Source organism: Triturus cristatus, chromosome 10 (genome assembly GCF_964204655.1).
Source record: "Triturus cristatus chromosome 10, aTriCri1.1, whole genome shotgun sequence".
In the NCBI taxonomy this organism is placed as follows: domain Eukaryota; kingdom Metazoa; phylum Chordata; class Amphibia; order Caudata; family Salamandridae; genus Triturus; species Triturus cristatus.
In genome coordinates, this window is record NC_140593.1 from 462074095 (window position 1) to 462087666 (window position 13572).

At 40.9% G+C, this 13572-nt stretch overlaps 1 protein-coding gene across 9 annotated transcripts in view; it reads left to right on the forward strand.

Moving 5' to 3' along the window:
* The window catches only part of CREM (cAMP responsive element modulator), an 848590-nt gene that overhangs the window by 508371 nt on the left and 326647 nt on the right, over nucleotides 1-13572 (forward strand). For 4 of the 9 annotated variants that reach the window (XM_085631873.1, XM_085631878.1, XM_085631879.1 and 1 more), the window contains one exon: nucleotides 1223-1365. The exons of the other annotated variants lie outside the window; for them this stretch is intronic. In XM_085631873.1, coding sequence (XP_085487999.1) covers nucleotides 1223-1365 — 143 coding nt within the window. The remainder of the gene's footprint in view (nucleotides 1-1222; nucleotides 1366-13572) is intronic. 9 annotated transcript variants of the gene reach the window in all.

The following is a 13572-nucleotide window of genomic DNA, read 5'->3' on the forward strand; positions in this document are numbered from 1 at the left end:
TGCACATAAGCCAAATCACCCCATTGAAGAAATACGAGTGGAGAAACACTACTCCTGTTAATCTAAAGGCCAGCTTGCACTACTGGAATAAGCACTGTTTATACCACTTGATTGAGGAAACAACTTTAGGTAGTTGCTGCTTACAAACTACTGACTGGCACCTGCCAAGAAGACTATCGTGGGCAAAGTTGACAAGTGTTAATAGATGGGTTTTTGTTAAGAAAGCAGTGCAGTTTACATTGCAACAAACAGGCAGCAGTATAACAACAGAATTATGAACTTTTGTACCTTTAGATAGATTTCAATTGATTTCAATAAAAGACTAGCAGCAACTTTGGCCATTAGTTTAACTTAAACTGGCTTTACACTGTCGACTCAGTTAATCTTATTTCAAATAAAGAAAAGACTAATGAGGTTAATTTAAGTGCTTAGCAGTCTGCCTGCCAGCCCCACTGACTTGGCAGGGGTCCTTGCCTCCACCTGCCATGCAGTGGATAACCTGCTGTGCTGTGTACTTCCATCAAAATAGTAGTAACGACAGCTGATTTTGATGTCAGGGATGTAGTTTTTCTTTTTTGTATTGGAGAAATAAACCCCCAAATGTAGGGATTATGTTTGCGAAAGGCAATATTAATCCTTATCCTTGTGCATAGGGGACCTTGACTCTTTTTCTTGCCTTTCAATGCATTGACACGGTGGCTTTATGACGCCATTGGAAACCTAGCAATTCTTCCTCCGCTAAATGAATTTTCGAAATTGCAGGTTTGGTGGGAAGAGAGCTTTACAACATGACTCCTTCTGCGCCAAACTCTAAATAACCTCCTATGTCTTCTTTAAGCTTATATATGAACCAGAATTGAGATTTACTGGAGAAATTAAGAGATAACTCAAAATCTCAGACTGCTGCTTTGATTTGGTCACTCTTAATATAATATCAGATATGGATACCACTGCAAAAGATGAAAAGGGTTGGGGATAGCAGGATTCACACTGATAGAAAATGACAACTAAGAGCACTACATATTAAGAAAAATACTCTGTTATCCACGCTTTACTGGTAAGTGTAAAACCTTAATCTCCACGGCTTCTGTACGAAGCAATTTTTAGCTCTACAAAAAGGCATGCAGAGTAAAAACATCATCTTGTCATTTCCTGTATTCAGTTCTGTTGGAGGCTGCTATTTTTGTAGGAATTACAAATATAACTATATTCTGCATTTTAGAAAACATTTGAATGATCTGTCTTCTGATGTTGCTGGAGTTCCAAAGATTGAAGAAGAAAAGTCTGAAGAAGAAGGACCCCAATCTGCTATCACTACCATGGCTGTGCCAACATCCATCTATCAGACTAGCACTGGTCAATACAGTATGTAATTTATCACTGAACACCCCTCTTAGATTCTTAAGCTTTGGCTAATTATCCATCCCCAGAGAGTATCCTGCCATTCTCTTTTTAATACTGACATTTTCAAAATAAACTGTTTTCTTGTTTATACATACATACAAGTAAAACAAAATGAAAACCCCATTGTGGAAACTTTAAAAAATACAATATTTTTTCACGGAATTGTGAACATTGTCGGCTCCAAGGACTCCTACTGTGGTTGGTACCCATGGAGTTTTGTTTTTGATAATTTCAGAAAAGTTCATTGAGTTTTAGAAAAAACAATAAGAGTGTTATGCAGTTAATAACAATACCTCCACTTTTAAAAGTATATATGTGATCAGTATGTTTACAGGATGAAATGTAACAGATGTAAACTACAACATCTAACAATGGAAGGCGAGTAATAGGGTGGTAGAGAGGGGAAGAAAAGACTAAAGAAGTTCAATGTGTCTGACAGAAAGATGTTTATGCGTACATATCAATATATTTTACTATATGGCAGTTTGATTGCTAAAACACAGAGTCAGAAAGTACATAGTCAGGGAGGTTTAACTTTTGACTAGAAAGCTTTCTAACTTTTTCCAAACAGGTTGTGTCTTGGGTTTCCATGGGAAAGGTTGGAGCGTGATGTTATATGACCCTCTTTTATAAATTAGCAATTTTTTCCAAGCTTGGAATGAGACTTTACCTCTCCAATTGTTTAAAATGATTTTACATTCAAGGGTGTGAATTATGTCCAAAAGGTATCTATCATTTATGTCTGTAATGAGTGGATCATGCGGGTCGATTAGTAGGTAAGCAAAACAAAAGTTAGTTTTAATTTGTATTGCATCCTCAGCAACTTTAAATATTTATTTCCAGAATTCTTTAACTAAATGATAGTAAAACATAATAGGGTCTCCCGTTGTTACATTATAATTCCTTCATAAAAGGTCATCTCATAGCTTTATTTCATATTGACGTTGTGGGGTGGGAAATGTTCTATGGAGGCGATGAAATTTGGTTTGAGATAGAGGGTGTGATTTTATTCTTTAAAACTGACATCCAGATTTCCTACCAGCAGAGTTCCATTTTTGCTTGCGATGTTTTCTAATTCCCATTTGGATTATGTATGTCTAGGTGATTTCGGTAGGAGTAGGGAAATCAAGGAAGAAGTAGAATTCTACATTATGTAGCTTGTAAGTATTTTATAGATTGGATAAAGAAATTGGTACATGTTGTGAACCTAGTTGTTTCAAGATATAGATGACTTTAGATGTCCAATAGTGCCAATCTATGGGTGAATCTTCGATTCTAATATTTATATTGTTCCCTATCAAGGCTAAGTTAGTGACTGATTTTGAGGGGAAATACAGGATTGTTTTTTTTTTTAACTTATGGAAGATAGTGTTAGAGTGGGGAAGTACACCTTGGAGGATGTAAGCAATGAGGTCAATTTGGAATACTGTAAAATCTGTTTCTCTTTCTCCAGCCAGGTAGGTTGATACTGGTCTGTTTGGGTTAGCCTTCTGAAGCTTGTTTAAAATAAAGGATGATTGGTATAATTTAAAGTTAGCCATTTCAATCACACTATGAATTTTGGGTAGTTTTAGTTTTTTAAGGGAAATCCTTAGGATTGTGTTTAAAATGATGTGTAGTTTAGAAAATAAGTCATTGTAATCATAGTCAGTAAATAGTTCGTCATAGGTTGGAACATCATTTAAAATGTTTTGATTCTCTTCAACCAAGTTAAACATTTTAGGGACAACCCTTTCAATAAGTCTTGTACATTTTTAGGGCAATGTTTTCATTATGTTCAATAGATAAAGCAAAGTCATCATTAAATTCAGTGCCAATATATTTTATATATTTAGTTTGCCAGGATAGGCCTGAATTATCTAGCACTTCTATACCTCCAAATGCATTTAATGCAATTACATATATTCAATGCAATTACTTTTATTTGTCCCTATTTAAAGTATAACCCAATACTTAGGAAAAGGTATAAATGGTGCTACGTAGGGCTTGGACAGATTATTCTGCCTTTTCTGTAACAATTAGGAGGTCCTCTGTGTATGTGGCCGCTTTCGCAGTTGTATTACCACATGTTATTCTTACTATATCTTTGTTTTCTCTTATTAACTGTAATAATGGTTTGATAACTGTGGTAAATAATTTAATTACCAGGACTTAATTTGATACAGAAACATAATAAAAATAGCTCAATAAATAAGAGGCAGAATCCGTGGTATTAGAGGTTCGGAATGGGCTTTATTCCAATGGACGATTCGAATCGGTTGCTCCAAGTTCCATCACCACGAAGGTTCAGGAAGTGAAGTACATACATTATTGATAATTAATCACTTTTATACAATAGGCATTACAGTGAAGCAAACGCAAGAGGCGTAACAATTGATAGTGTAGATAAAACATACATACGTAGCAAAAGTAGGTGTAACTGGGTGTGACTAAAGAACGTCATCAGGTGTGATGTCATAATAGGGTGGTTCCATGAAAGAATTTCGCAATGTCAGCAGAAATACTTGGCAGAAATGCGCGCGCAGCAGCATGACGTGTAATTGACGTGCAGCTAGGGGGTGAAGGGGACTTGACATTTAGCTCTACATGTGGCGACAGATGTCTGGAGGGTCAAGTCAACCTAATCCCAAATCATATCTAACATCCTATGTTTAAAGAACTATGTTATCCAAAAGAGAGGTCTCTTAGAGTAGAATCTTATTCTATACTGACTATACTGACTGTTAGTGCGTGTACAAGCGTCTAAGTGTCTACACTAGATGCGAGGGCAGAAGTCTTCCATAATAATAAGGCTATGAATTACTTGCATAAAGACAGAGAAACCGGGCCTTTGCTCGGTAGCTGGAAGAATGTTTACTTAAACTACTAGACAGGAATGCATTGGGCAGGGAGCGGAGCAGATAATTTCGAAGGTGAAATACAGTTTCTTGGCAGGCAACAGGCTGATGTCAGGCATCGTGAGCCGCGCAGGGAATGAGACAAAGTTCATGGTCACAGATGCAGGCTCAGACTGGAGCTTCGGAGGCAGAAAGCAAGAAAAGCTTGATGACAGAATCAGGGCCTACTTGCCTGGACTGTAGAATGGCATAAGTGAACCATATAAAGCCGGTGGCCTTTCATACTTAGGAATGGAATATCCAGCCTATTCATGGCGGATCTGAAAGAGGACATGTTGACGGTGGACGCACATGAGTTTGCGTCTTCATAACTGGAACTGGAGGGAACATACATGTACTTGTGATTTATACATGAAACCGTTGGGGTCCAAGATAGGGGACATAACTGATCAGAAAAATCCATATTTCCACATTCCCTCCTTGTCCCCTACTTGCCCGTCAAGAGATATCAATCTTCATCAATCCATTGATCTGTTCATATAGCATCATTTGTTCTTCTTTTTTCTTCTGGGACGAATGAAATCTTGGTGATGGAATACACGATGTGGCACACAGACCACAAATCGCTGGTCCACATTGTAGGCATAGACAGCAACTGAATAGTATGAGAAAGCCAATACCTAGGAAGGATAGGACCTTCCATCCAAAGGTAGATAATACACTCCAAAACCAACCGGACCAAGTCCAGGTGCCTGGATTCTGGTGTATCTGGCTTACAATCTTATGAAGGCGAGTTATGGCTTTGTATACAGATGGCGAATTTTCTGGTATGAAAATGCAACAACTTGATCCGATGACCCTACAAGCTCCGCCCCTATCGGCCAGGATGACGTCAAGGACAAGACGATTTTGAAGCACAACAATCCGCATAGCAGACTGCTCTTCTGTTAAATTGCCTAAGGCGGAAATAGTTTCGTTCACTACTGCTTCAAGGGTTCTAGTTAATCTACGTATCAACTTACTATTAGTAACGGTACCTATATAGGGAAAGAGACCTTTATTGAAATCTGTGTATTTTTCCCATGCTGTTTCAGTGTAATCGACTATTGGGAGATCTCTCCTTTCTCTATTGTGTACTAAATGAGTATTTCTGTGATAATCGGGAGGAGCTAGGAAAACAGGTGGCAAAAGGAATCCAATATAGCAGGTACCATCCCAATCTAGAGGCAAACGTACATATGCCGTCTGACCACATATAAAATAGGAATGGCGGGAAGCTCTAAATGTCGACTTGCCTTAATCACTGAATTCTATTACAGTGGTGCATCTACTATGGCCCATATGTATGGAACCATTCTTTCTTACACATAATTCACCTTTTACTGGAAATACTGACATGGCGGGCAAAATTGGAGTAGCTTCGGATTCGATATTTATGATCATAAGATTAGGCGTAAAATTACCTAATCCATAAACTTCATTTTCTAGATCAGTTCCTGCTCTCTTGGGAAGTCCCTCCTTGTTAGGGTAGCAGACTTTAAGTAAAACTAAGTTCAAATTTCCCCATACCCAGTTGTCTTGATAAACTGCAGAATTTGAATCTAGGGAATTAATTAAACTAAACCATGCTCCACAGGAGCCGTTGTGTGTGAATGGGTATGGAAAAAGAGGTAGAATTCCTTTATAATTCTGATAGGGAGGGAGTCGGCCACATATCCAACAATTTGTAGCATTGCTAACCTGATGGGAATGATGTAACATACTAATAAACGTATTATTGCGCAGCGCAAATCTATAAGACAACTCAAGCGGAGGTAATTCACTAAAAGAATGTTCAGCAGTAACATTATAAACATGTCTAGAAATAGGGTAATATATGTGCAACAATATACTTGCAGTAATTATTAAAAGACTTAAGAAAAACAAAATTAATAACGTCACTGTGCAATGACTACGCAGTGATTTACAGTATGCATGTCGTTTCAACATTTTTCGGGTGTTTTCTCTATTCAGGTCTAAGGGATACATGTCAGAGACAAATTCAACCGCTTCACCTTGGAGAGGACTTAAACAATCAAATTGCCCGACTGGTTAGATCTGAGTTTTAGTTTATATTGTTCGTGACTACTTGATTCAACCAAAGGAAGTTTTGAGTCAATGGGTGAAGACACACAAGGTGTGGTATTTACATCCGATGGTAGTCCATGAAATTTCTTGATATGACTTGAATGCACCCAGCCTTTCCTGCCTTCGATCTTCACGGCTGTCCTTGTGGTGAGCAAGACCAGTTGCGGCGACCTCCACCTAGGATCCAGCTGAGTCTTTCGATCAAAGTTCCTCACCAAGACCAGGTCCCCCGGAACTACGTCATGGGGTTTCACCTCAGTGTTGTCAGGAAAAGCTGCAGCTACCTGTGAACGACAAGATTGTAGTGCAGACATCAAGGAAGCCAAGTAATCTGTCAGCATATTACAGTCAATATCAGTTATTTTACGTGGTATAGGCGTCCCCCACATATTTGGTGGTCTACCGAAGATCACCTCATAAGGGGATAGCCCTGTTCGAGAGTGTGCTACCATTCTCATGTAAAAGAGTGCAACTGGCAACGCTACTACCCAGTCGACACCTTTCTCTCTGCATATTTTGGACAATCTAATTTTCAGGGTCTGATTATGTCTTTCCACGAGACCTGCTGCCTCGGGGTGTCGGACACAGTGGAATTTCCACTGATAACCTAACAAAAGTGAAACGTGTTTCATTAGTTCGGATGAGAACGGCTGGCCGTTATCTGAGTAGACAACACGTGGTAAACCGTATCGTGGGAAGAATTCTCGAACTAACTGTTTGGCAGTAGTCGGGGCAGTGTAATCTGAAACCGGGTATGCCTTCGTCCAACGGGAAAGAGCACAGACAACTACGAGAACATATTTGAATCCTCGACATCGTTCCATCTGGATATAATCCATCTGGAGGATTTCAAAAGGGTGATCAGGAGGCTGAAATCCACCCTGTTCTACGGGAATGCTTTTTCCTGGGTTGAACTGACAACAGATCATACAGGTACGAACTTTTTGTTTGGCTGCTGCTCGTAAATGTTTGTTGAACCAAATGTGTTGAATGCTGTCTAGCATAGCTTTTTCTCCTAGATGCGCTGGACTATGTATAGTGTTAATAATAACTTGGACCATTGAATCAGGAAGGAACCACACAGATTTTTCCTTCGTCATCCATCCTTGGTCCGTTTGAATCCCTCCTAATTCAGTCCATTTCTTTATTTCGTCTGGAGTAGCATGTGTCTGTATGTCAATTACATCAAGAGCGGGATCTTTAATCGTCATACAATGTGTTGGCGTCGGGACTATTGTCTTTGTCATGTCGGATGTTTGAGTTTGAGCAGTCTGTTTAGCTGTTCTGTCAGCTAGATCATTGCCTTGAGAAATGACATCAGTAACTTTCGTATGAGCTTTACATTTCATAATTGATATTGCAGTGGGTAGATGTATTGCATCTAATAAGGCATGAATGAGGGGTCCGTGCTGAATGTGGGCACCGTGAGAAGTTAAATAACCTCTCTCTCGCCACAGCACGCCGAAGTCATGTACAACTCCGAATGCATAACGTGAATCAGTGTATATGTTGACTCTTTTATTTGTGGCTTGAATACAGGCTTGTGTCAGAGCGACGAGCTCTGCTGCTTGAGCGGACAAGGTATTTATGCAGTTTGTTTCAATGATTTCAGTGTCTGTTGTGACTGCGTAAGCGGCCACTAACTCTCCTGTACTTGTTCTCATACATGAACCATCTACATACAACGTTAAGTCTGGGTCTGACAATGGGACGTCTGTCAAGTCTTGTCTGGGTTTCGTTGTGATTGTAATAACATCAATACAATCATGAGCTAGTGGGTCTGTTCCGATTACGGGTAAAAGTGTGGCAGGATTCAATGTGTTACAACGTCTGATTTCTATATGTGGCTGAAACAATGTTAATTCATACCCTGTAAGTCGCGCTATAGTCAAATGTTGTGTTTGCGTTCGATTCACAAGAACCTCTACTGCATGTGGTACTTGAACTGTCAATGGATGTCCTAACACTATGGCATCGCTTTGTCTGATTGCTAAAGCTGTTGCTGCCACTGATTTCAGGCATGCAGGCAAAGCCTGAGCTACGGGATCTAATGTACTAGAAAAATAAGCACATGGTTTGTGGGATCCTGCCTGTTCCTGTGTGAGTACTGACAAGGCAGTACCTTCGCGTTCTGTAACAAAGAGTGTAAACTGTTTATTGTAACATGGTGTTGCTAAAACCGGTGCTTGGCATAAGGCTTTCTTTAGGCTTTCAAAAGCTTGTGCATGTTCCTGAGTCCAAGGGAGAACAGTCGATGTGGCTGCCTCCTGTGTTGTCAATTGAATGAGTGGTTTTGCTAGAAATGCATACTGAGGGATCCACTGCCTACAATATGAAGTGAGGCCTATAAAAGCCCGCACCTCCTTTTGTGTCTTGGGTATTGGCATGTTAGCTATTAACTGAATGCGGTCGGGTGTAAGCTGCCTTCCCTCCTTGGACAGCGAGTGTCCAAGATAAACAACTCGCTGGACACAGAATTGCAGCTTAGAAGGGGACACCTTGTGCCCTTTTTCGGCTAGAAATTGTAAAACTGTCAGTGATGCTTTCTCACATTCAGGTTCGCTTCTAGCGGTGATCAGCAGATCATCGACATATTGAAGCAGGGCAGTGTTTACTGGCATGTGGATACTGTCGAGTTCTCGTTTCAGTGCTTGGCTATAGATGCTGGGGCTTTCTGTAAATCCTTGAGGTGCGCGTGTGAATTTAAAGCTACGTCCATTTAAATTAAATCCGAACAAGTATTGGCTTTCCGGATCTATTGGGACGCTGAAAAAGGCATTCTTGAGATCAATTACAGTAAAGAATGTTGCTTCAGAATCAATAGCTGTCAGTAATGACGAGATATCTGGGACCACAGGGAATTGTGGCACAATGCATTTGTTCAATTCGCGCAGATCAATAACCAATCGATATACTGGCGGGGCCTTTGGATCTGTTCGTTTAAGAATCGGAATTATCGGGGAATTACATACATTGGAGTCTGTTTCCACAACCACTCCTTGGGCAATGAGCTCGTCAATGATTTGTAGTAAAGCCACTACAGCATCTGGTGGTAACTTGTATTGTCGCATTCGTGGTAGTACCACTCCTGCCTTTAATGTAACTCGATATGGTGTAATATTCATGCAACCCACATCAGTAGGGCCTTGTGCCCATAAATGTGTAGGTAAAGTCTGCAGTCGAGGATCCATGTCTCGAGACACATAGTGACCTTTGAAATCACGTAAAAACAATCTTACTCCTTCCGGAGAACAACATATTATAGCTCCTAGAGCTTTCAGTGTTTTTATACCTAACAAGTTTTCTGGACATGATTTAGTAAGCAATAAATCTGTAGTTCTGGTCAAAGGTCCTATCGTAAGTGGAAGAGGCTGTGATACTTCATTAACAATAGGTTTTCCTGAAAAACCAAGGGAAATATTCTGTGAGCCTGAGAGGGGTGCCCCTGGAACTTCACTGTGTTTTATTGTTGTTCGACTTGCCCCTGTATCAAGTAAAAATTTTCTATCTTGGCCTAATAATTCACTATGTACATAAGGTCCTTCTTGGTCTACAGGGACCTCGATAAGGGGTAAGTCAACTTCCCTCTCTAGGCTGGTTCATGCATATCGTTGATAATCAGGATAGTCATACTGTGCGGTCTGGTACAGCTGTCGTGTCGTGGTTTGTGTGGCAGCAACCGGCAGCGCTGGTGCAGCTGGCACAAACTGTATAGACTGTTGTGGAGCTGGCATGGACTGTGCATGCTGCGGGGCTCCTTGTTCATTCTGATCCTGTCTAGGTGGCCGTGGTCTTTCCTGTGTTTTACCTGTGGCGATATTACGCTTCAGGACTGGGCAATCGTGTATGTAATGTCCTGGCTGTTTACAATAGTTGCATGTCCCTTTTACAGGTCCTGCTGACTCACCGGAATGTGTCGTACCCTTTTTATGTCCTTCAGCTGGAACTGTCTGAGAGACTAGCATTTTCATTTTCGTGTCTTTCATGCGTTTCTGTTCATGTTCTTGTTCCTCTCTAATTCTATTGTAATGGTACTGTAACATTTGTAACATTTGTGATGGGGTATTACCTTGCCAGGTACTCTCGAATTTTAATACTCTATTCTTCACTTGGGGCAAGGAATTTTCAACTAATTTTGTCACAAACAGATGTGGGTATGATTCGCTACTTGCTTTTATGCCTCTATTTATACCAAAACATTTTTCAAATCGGGCATAGAAATCACTAGTGTCTTCATCTTGCTTTTGTTTACAGGCTGAGATTGCACCCCAGTCTTCCTTTTTCGTAGTTAATAAACGTGGCAGTACCTGTACTAGTAAACCTGGTAGTGCTTTAGTTTTGTCCCCAAGCCCCGAACCTGGACCTCGGGCCTTTTCTTCATTTTCTAATGCTGTCCAGTCTATCTTTTGGTCTCCCACCTCCCACTCTTTTTCCTTGAGTTTTTCATAAATGCCAGCAGGCATTAATACCTTTAATATTGTCATAATGTCGGGATAGGTATACTCTCCCATGAGTAACATGTCTTTAATTTCTCGGTGGAAACCCGCTGGGTCTTTGTCATGACTGGGTACCACTTTCTTCATTTCTAACAATTCTATTTTCGATATGGGCGTATATACAAATACACGTTTAAACTGATTGTCCTCGCCCTTTATTGGGTGTACTTCTCGTAAAGGATTCTGTCTGTCCATGTAATACATCGGTCTTTCCTTGATGGGCAGTAAGACATGTTCTGGGCATACAAAAAGAATGTACTGCTTTCTTGATTCTAGTATTTCTTTAATTAGCTTAGTACCTGAACCTCTCCATCTATTCGTGAGTAATTCAGTCAATATATCAGGTAACGGACCAGGATCGGAATGTTGACTTTGATAAAGTATAAGAAGTTGTTGAATCATATAAATCCCAGCTAAACGCTGTTCATCTGGGGTGAGGTTCAAAAATGTGTGTGCTACTGTATCATCACCATATTTTCCGGGACTGTCAACCCAATGAACGGCTGACCTGGCTAATTCTTGTTCATCCATAGAATCGAGTAAATGATAACCCCTTCGTTCTCGCAGTAATTTGTCAGCGGCTTGGAACGAATGCTCGGGGGACCTCATATTTATTATAGGTGTTTGGAAATTCCTGTTATTATCTGGACATATCGGACGTATCGGGTCAGTAAAACATCTAGTACTATTACAAGATCTTCCTCTACCTACATAGGCTATGGTTTCTGACTGTCCTGTGGACAGTCCTGATCCTTCCTCCTCCTCGGTTTGTTCAAACTGGTCTACCGCTAATCTCTCTTCGTGTAGGCGTTCTATTTCTTTACGGATCTTTCTGCACATGGCTATTATACATTTTTGCCTATCATGTCTCCCTTCTGATATATTCTGGCTCCATCTGGTAAGAGTTTCCATTGTTTCCGGGTCTACCCCCGGTCGGTCTTGATTTCTGATCACACAATTTATGAGGAAACGTAACAGTTCCCCCTGTATCTCCACTTTCTGGTATTCCATAGCTTTGTTAATACATTCAGAATCTCGCCCTGTTTGGACAAAATGATATATATTATCTAGATGCATAGTCATTCCTGGTAGCTTCCCTAAATACACCGCGGCTCGTCTGATACGTAATGATGCCATGATCATTTCGTCCTCTTTGCCGGGCACAGGGTCATATCTACAATCTATAAGAAGTTCCTTAAGCGTGCGGGCATTTATGAGTTTGGGGGTACGTGGATGTGCTGACTCTTGAAAGGTAAGTTTATTTACTCTGGGTGGCGTAGAAAAAATGTTGGTAGCACCTCCGGTAGCCCCGTCTGGGGTATCGGGCGTGAAAGGATTCGTTGAACGCGATACAGCAACTATAGGTGTGGGCACAGCTGTAGAAGCAGCTGTAGGAACAGACGTGGAAACAGGTGTGCTTGCCGGAACTTGTGTCAGGATTTGTTGTTGTAGAGATACAGATACAGGATCTTGGCGTTGAACCTCCCCGGCCGACGGTCTATGTGGGGCGGGGTTAGCATACTCGGGAGCTGCTTCATCTAAATATGAGGAAAGGAAAACATCTTCTGCTGTTCTAGGATGCCCTTTAGGATGCATTTTTATTGGGAACAATGGGGGTGGCAAGTCTTTTGGTATCTCCGGAGTAGCCTTAGGTAATCCCTCGGCCAGAAGGGGATACATACCATTCATAAGGGCATTTCTTTGTCTGTCTATTTGTTCTGATGTCACTCGTGTACCTTCTTTAATTAATAGATTTTCTCGGACTTTATTTGAATTTTCCTTACTCTTCTCTTCCTGTCTACGTGCTTTTTCTGTACGTCTATACGATTCTTTACGCCATAATTCAATGGCATCTTTCTGTGATTGTCTAGCTTTCTTTTTCCATAATTCTTCCTCTACTTTCACGATGCAATCTGCATCCCAGGTCCCAGCTGCGGGCCACCTCTGACTTTCTGGTAATTCCTTAGTGTAGTCTACCCATAGATCAAGAAATAATATGGCGTCTAGGCCATGTTTATGATACATGAAGTACCCTGGAGTGTCCCTAGGAGGAATGGGAACAGCTTCTTCGAGTACCCCTTTTCTAGTTGTGATCTGTCTTAGTTTCGAAAAGAGCGGCATACTGAGAACTGATCTGATACTTGATTTTGAACAAACTTAATACAATAAACACGATAATGAACAGTCATTCACACCACAATATGCAGAACGTATTAAAAAACATTTAACATTTAACATTTAACTGAGCAACGATGATGATGACGGTCTAAGGAAACTTAATCACTAAACATAATACTCGGCATTAACTGAATTATTCTGAATTTATATACTTGATATACTAGATATACTGCTAAACAGTACAGATACACCGCTAAAACAGTGCAGACCGGATTTGTGTACCCAAACCCGTCTTGACCGGCACAACCTATGTGCACGTCAGAACGCCTCCCCAGTAATGGTACTCACCGGGTAGCTCGGAACGGAAGGCCTCGGAACGGAACTGAACTGAACTGGACCGGACTGGACTGGACTCGACAACTTCGGACACTTCTGAGCTTCGGAAACCTGGTGGGCCTCTGTATACCTCGGATCTTGCTCTCTCAGCTAGGCTCTGGTCGGGATACTTCGCACTTCTCACCGCCTCGTCTGGGTGTTGATCGCAGCCTCAGTCGCCCCCGCTTAACCGGAGGGAGATACAGGAAATCCTG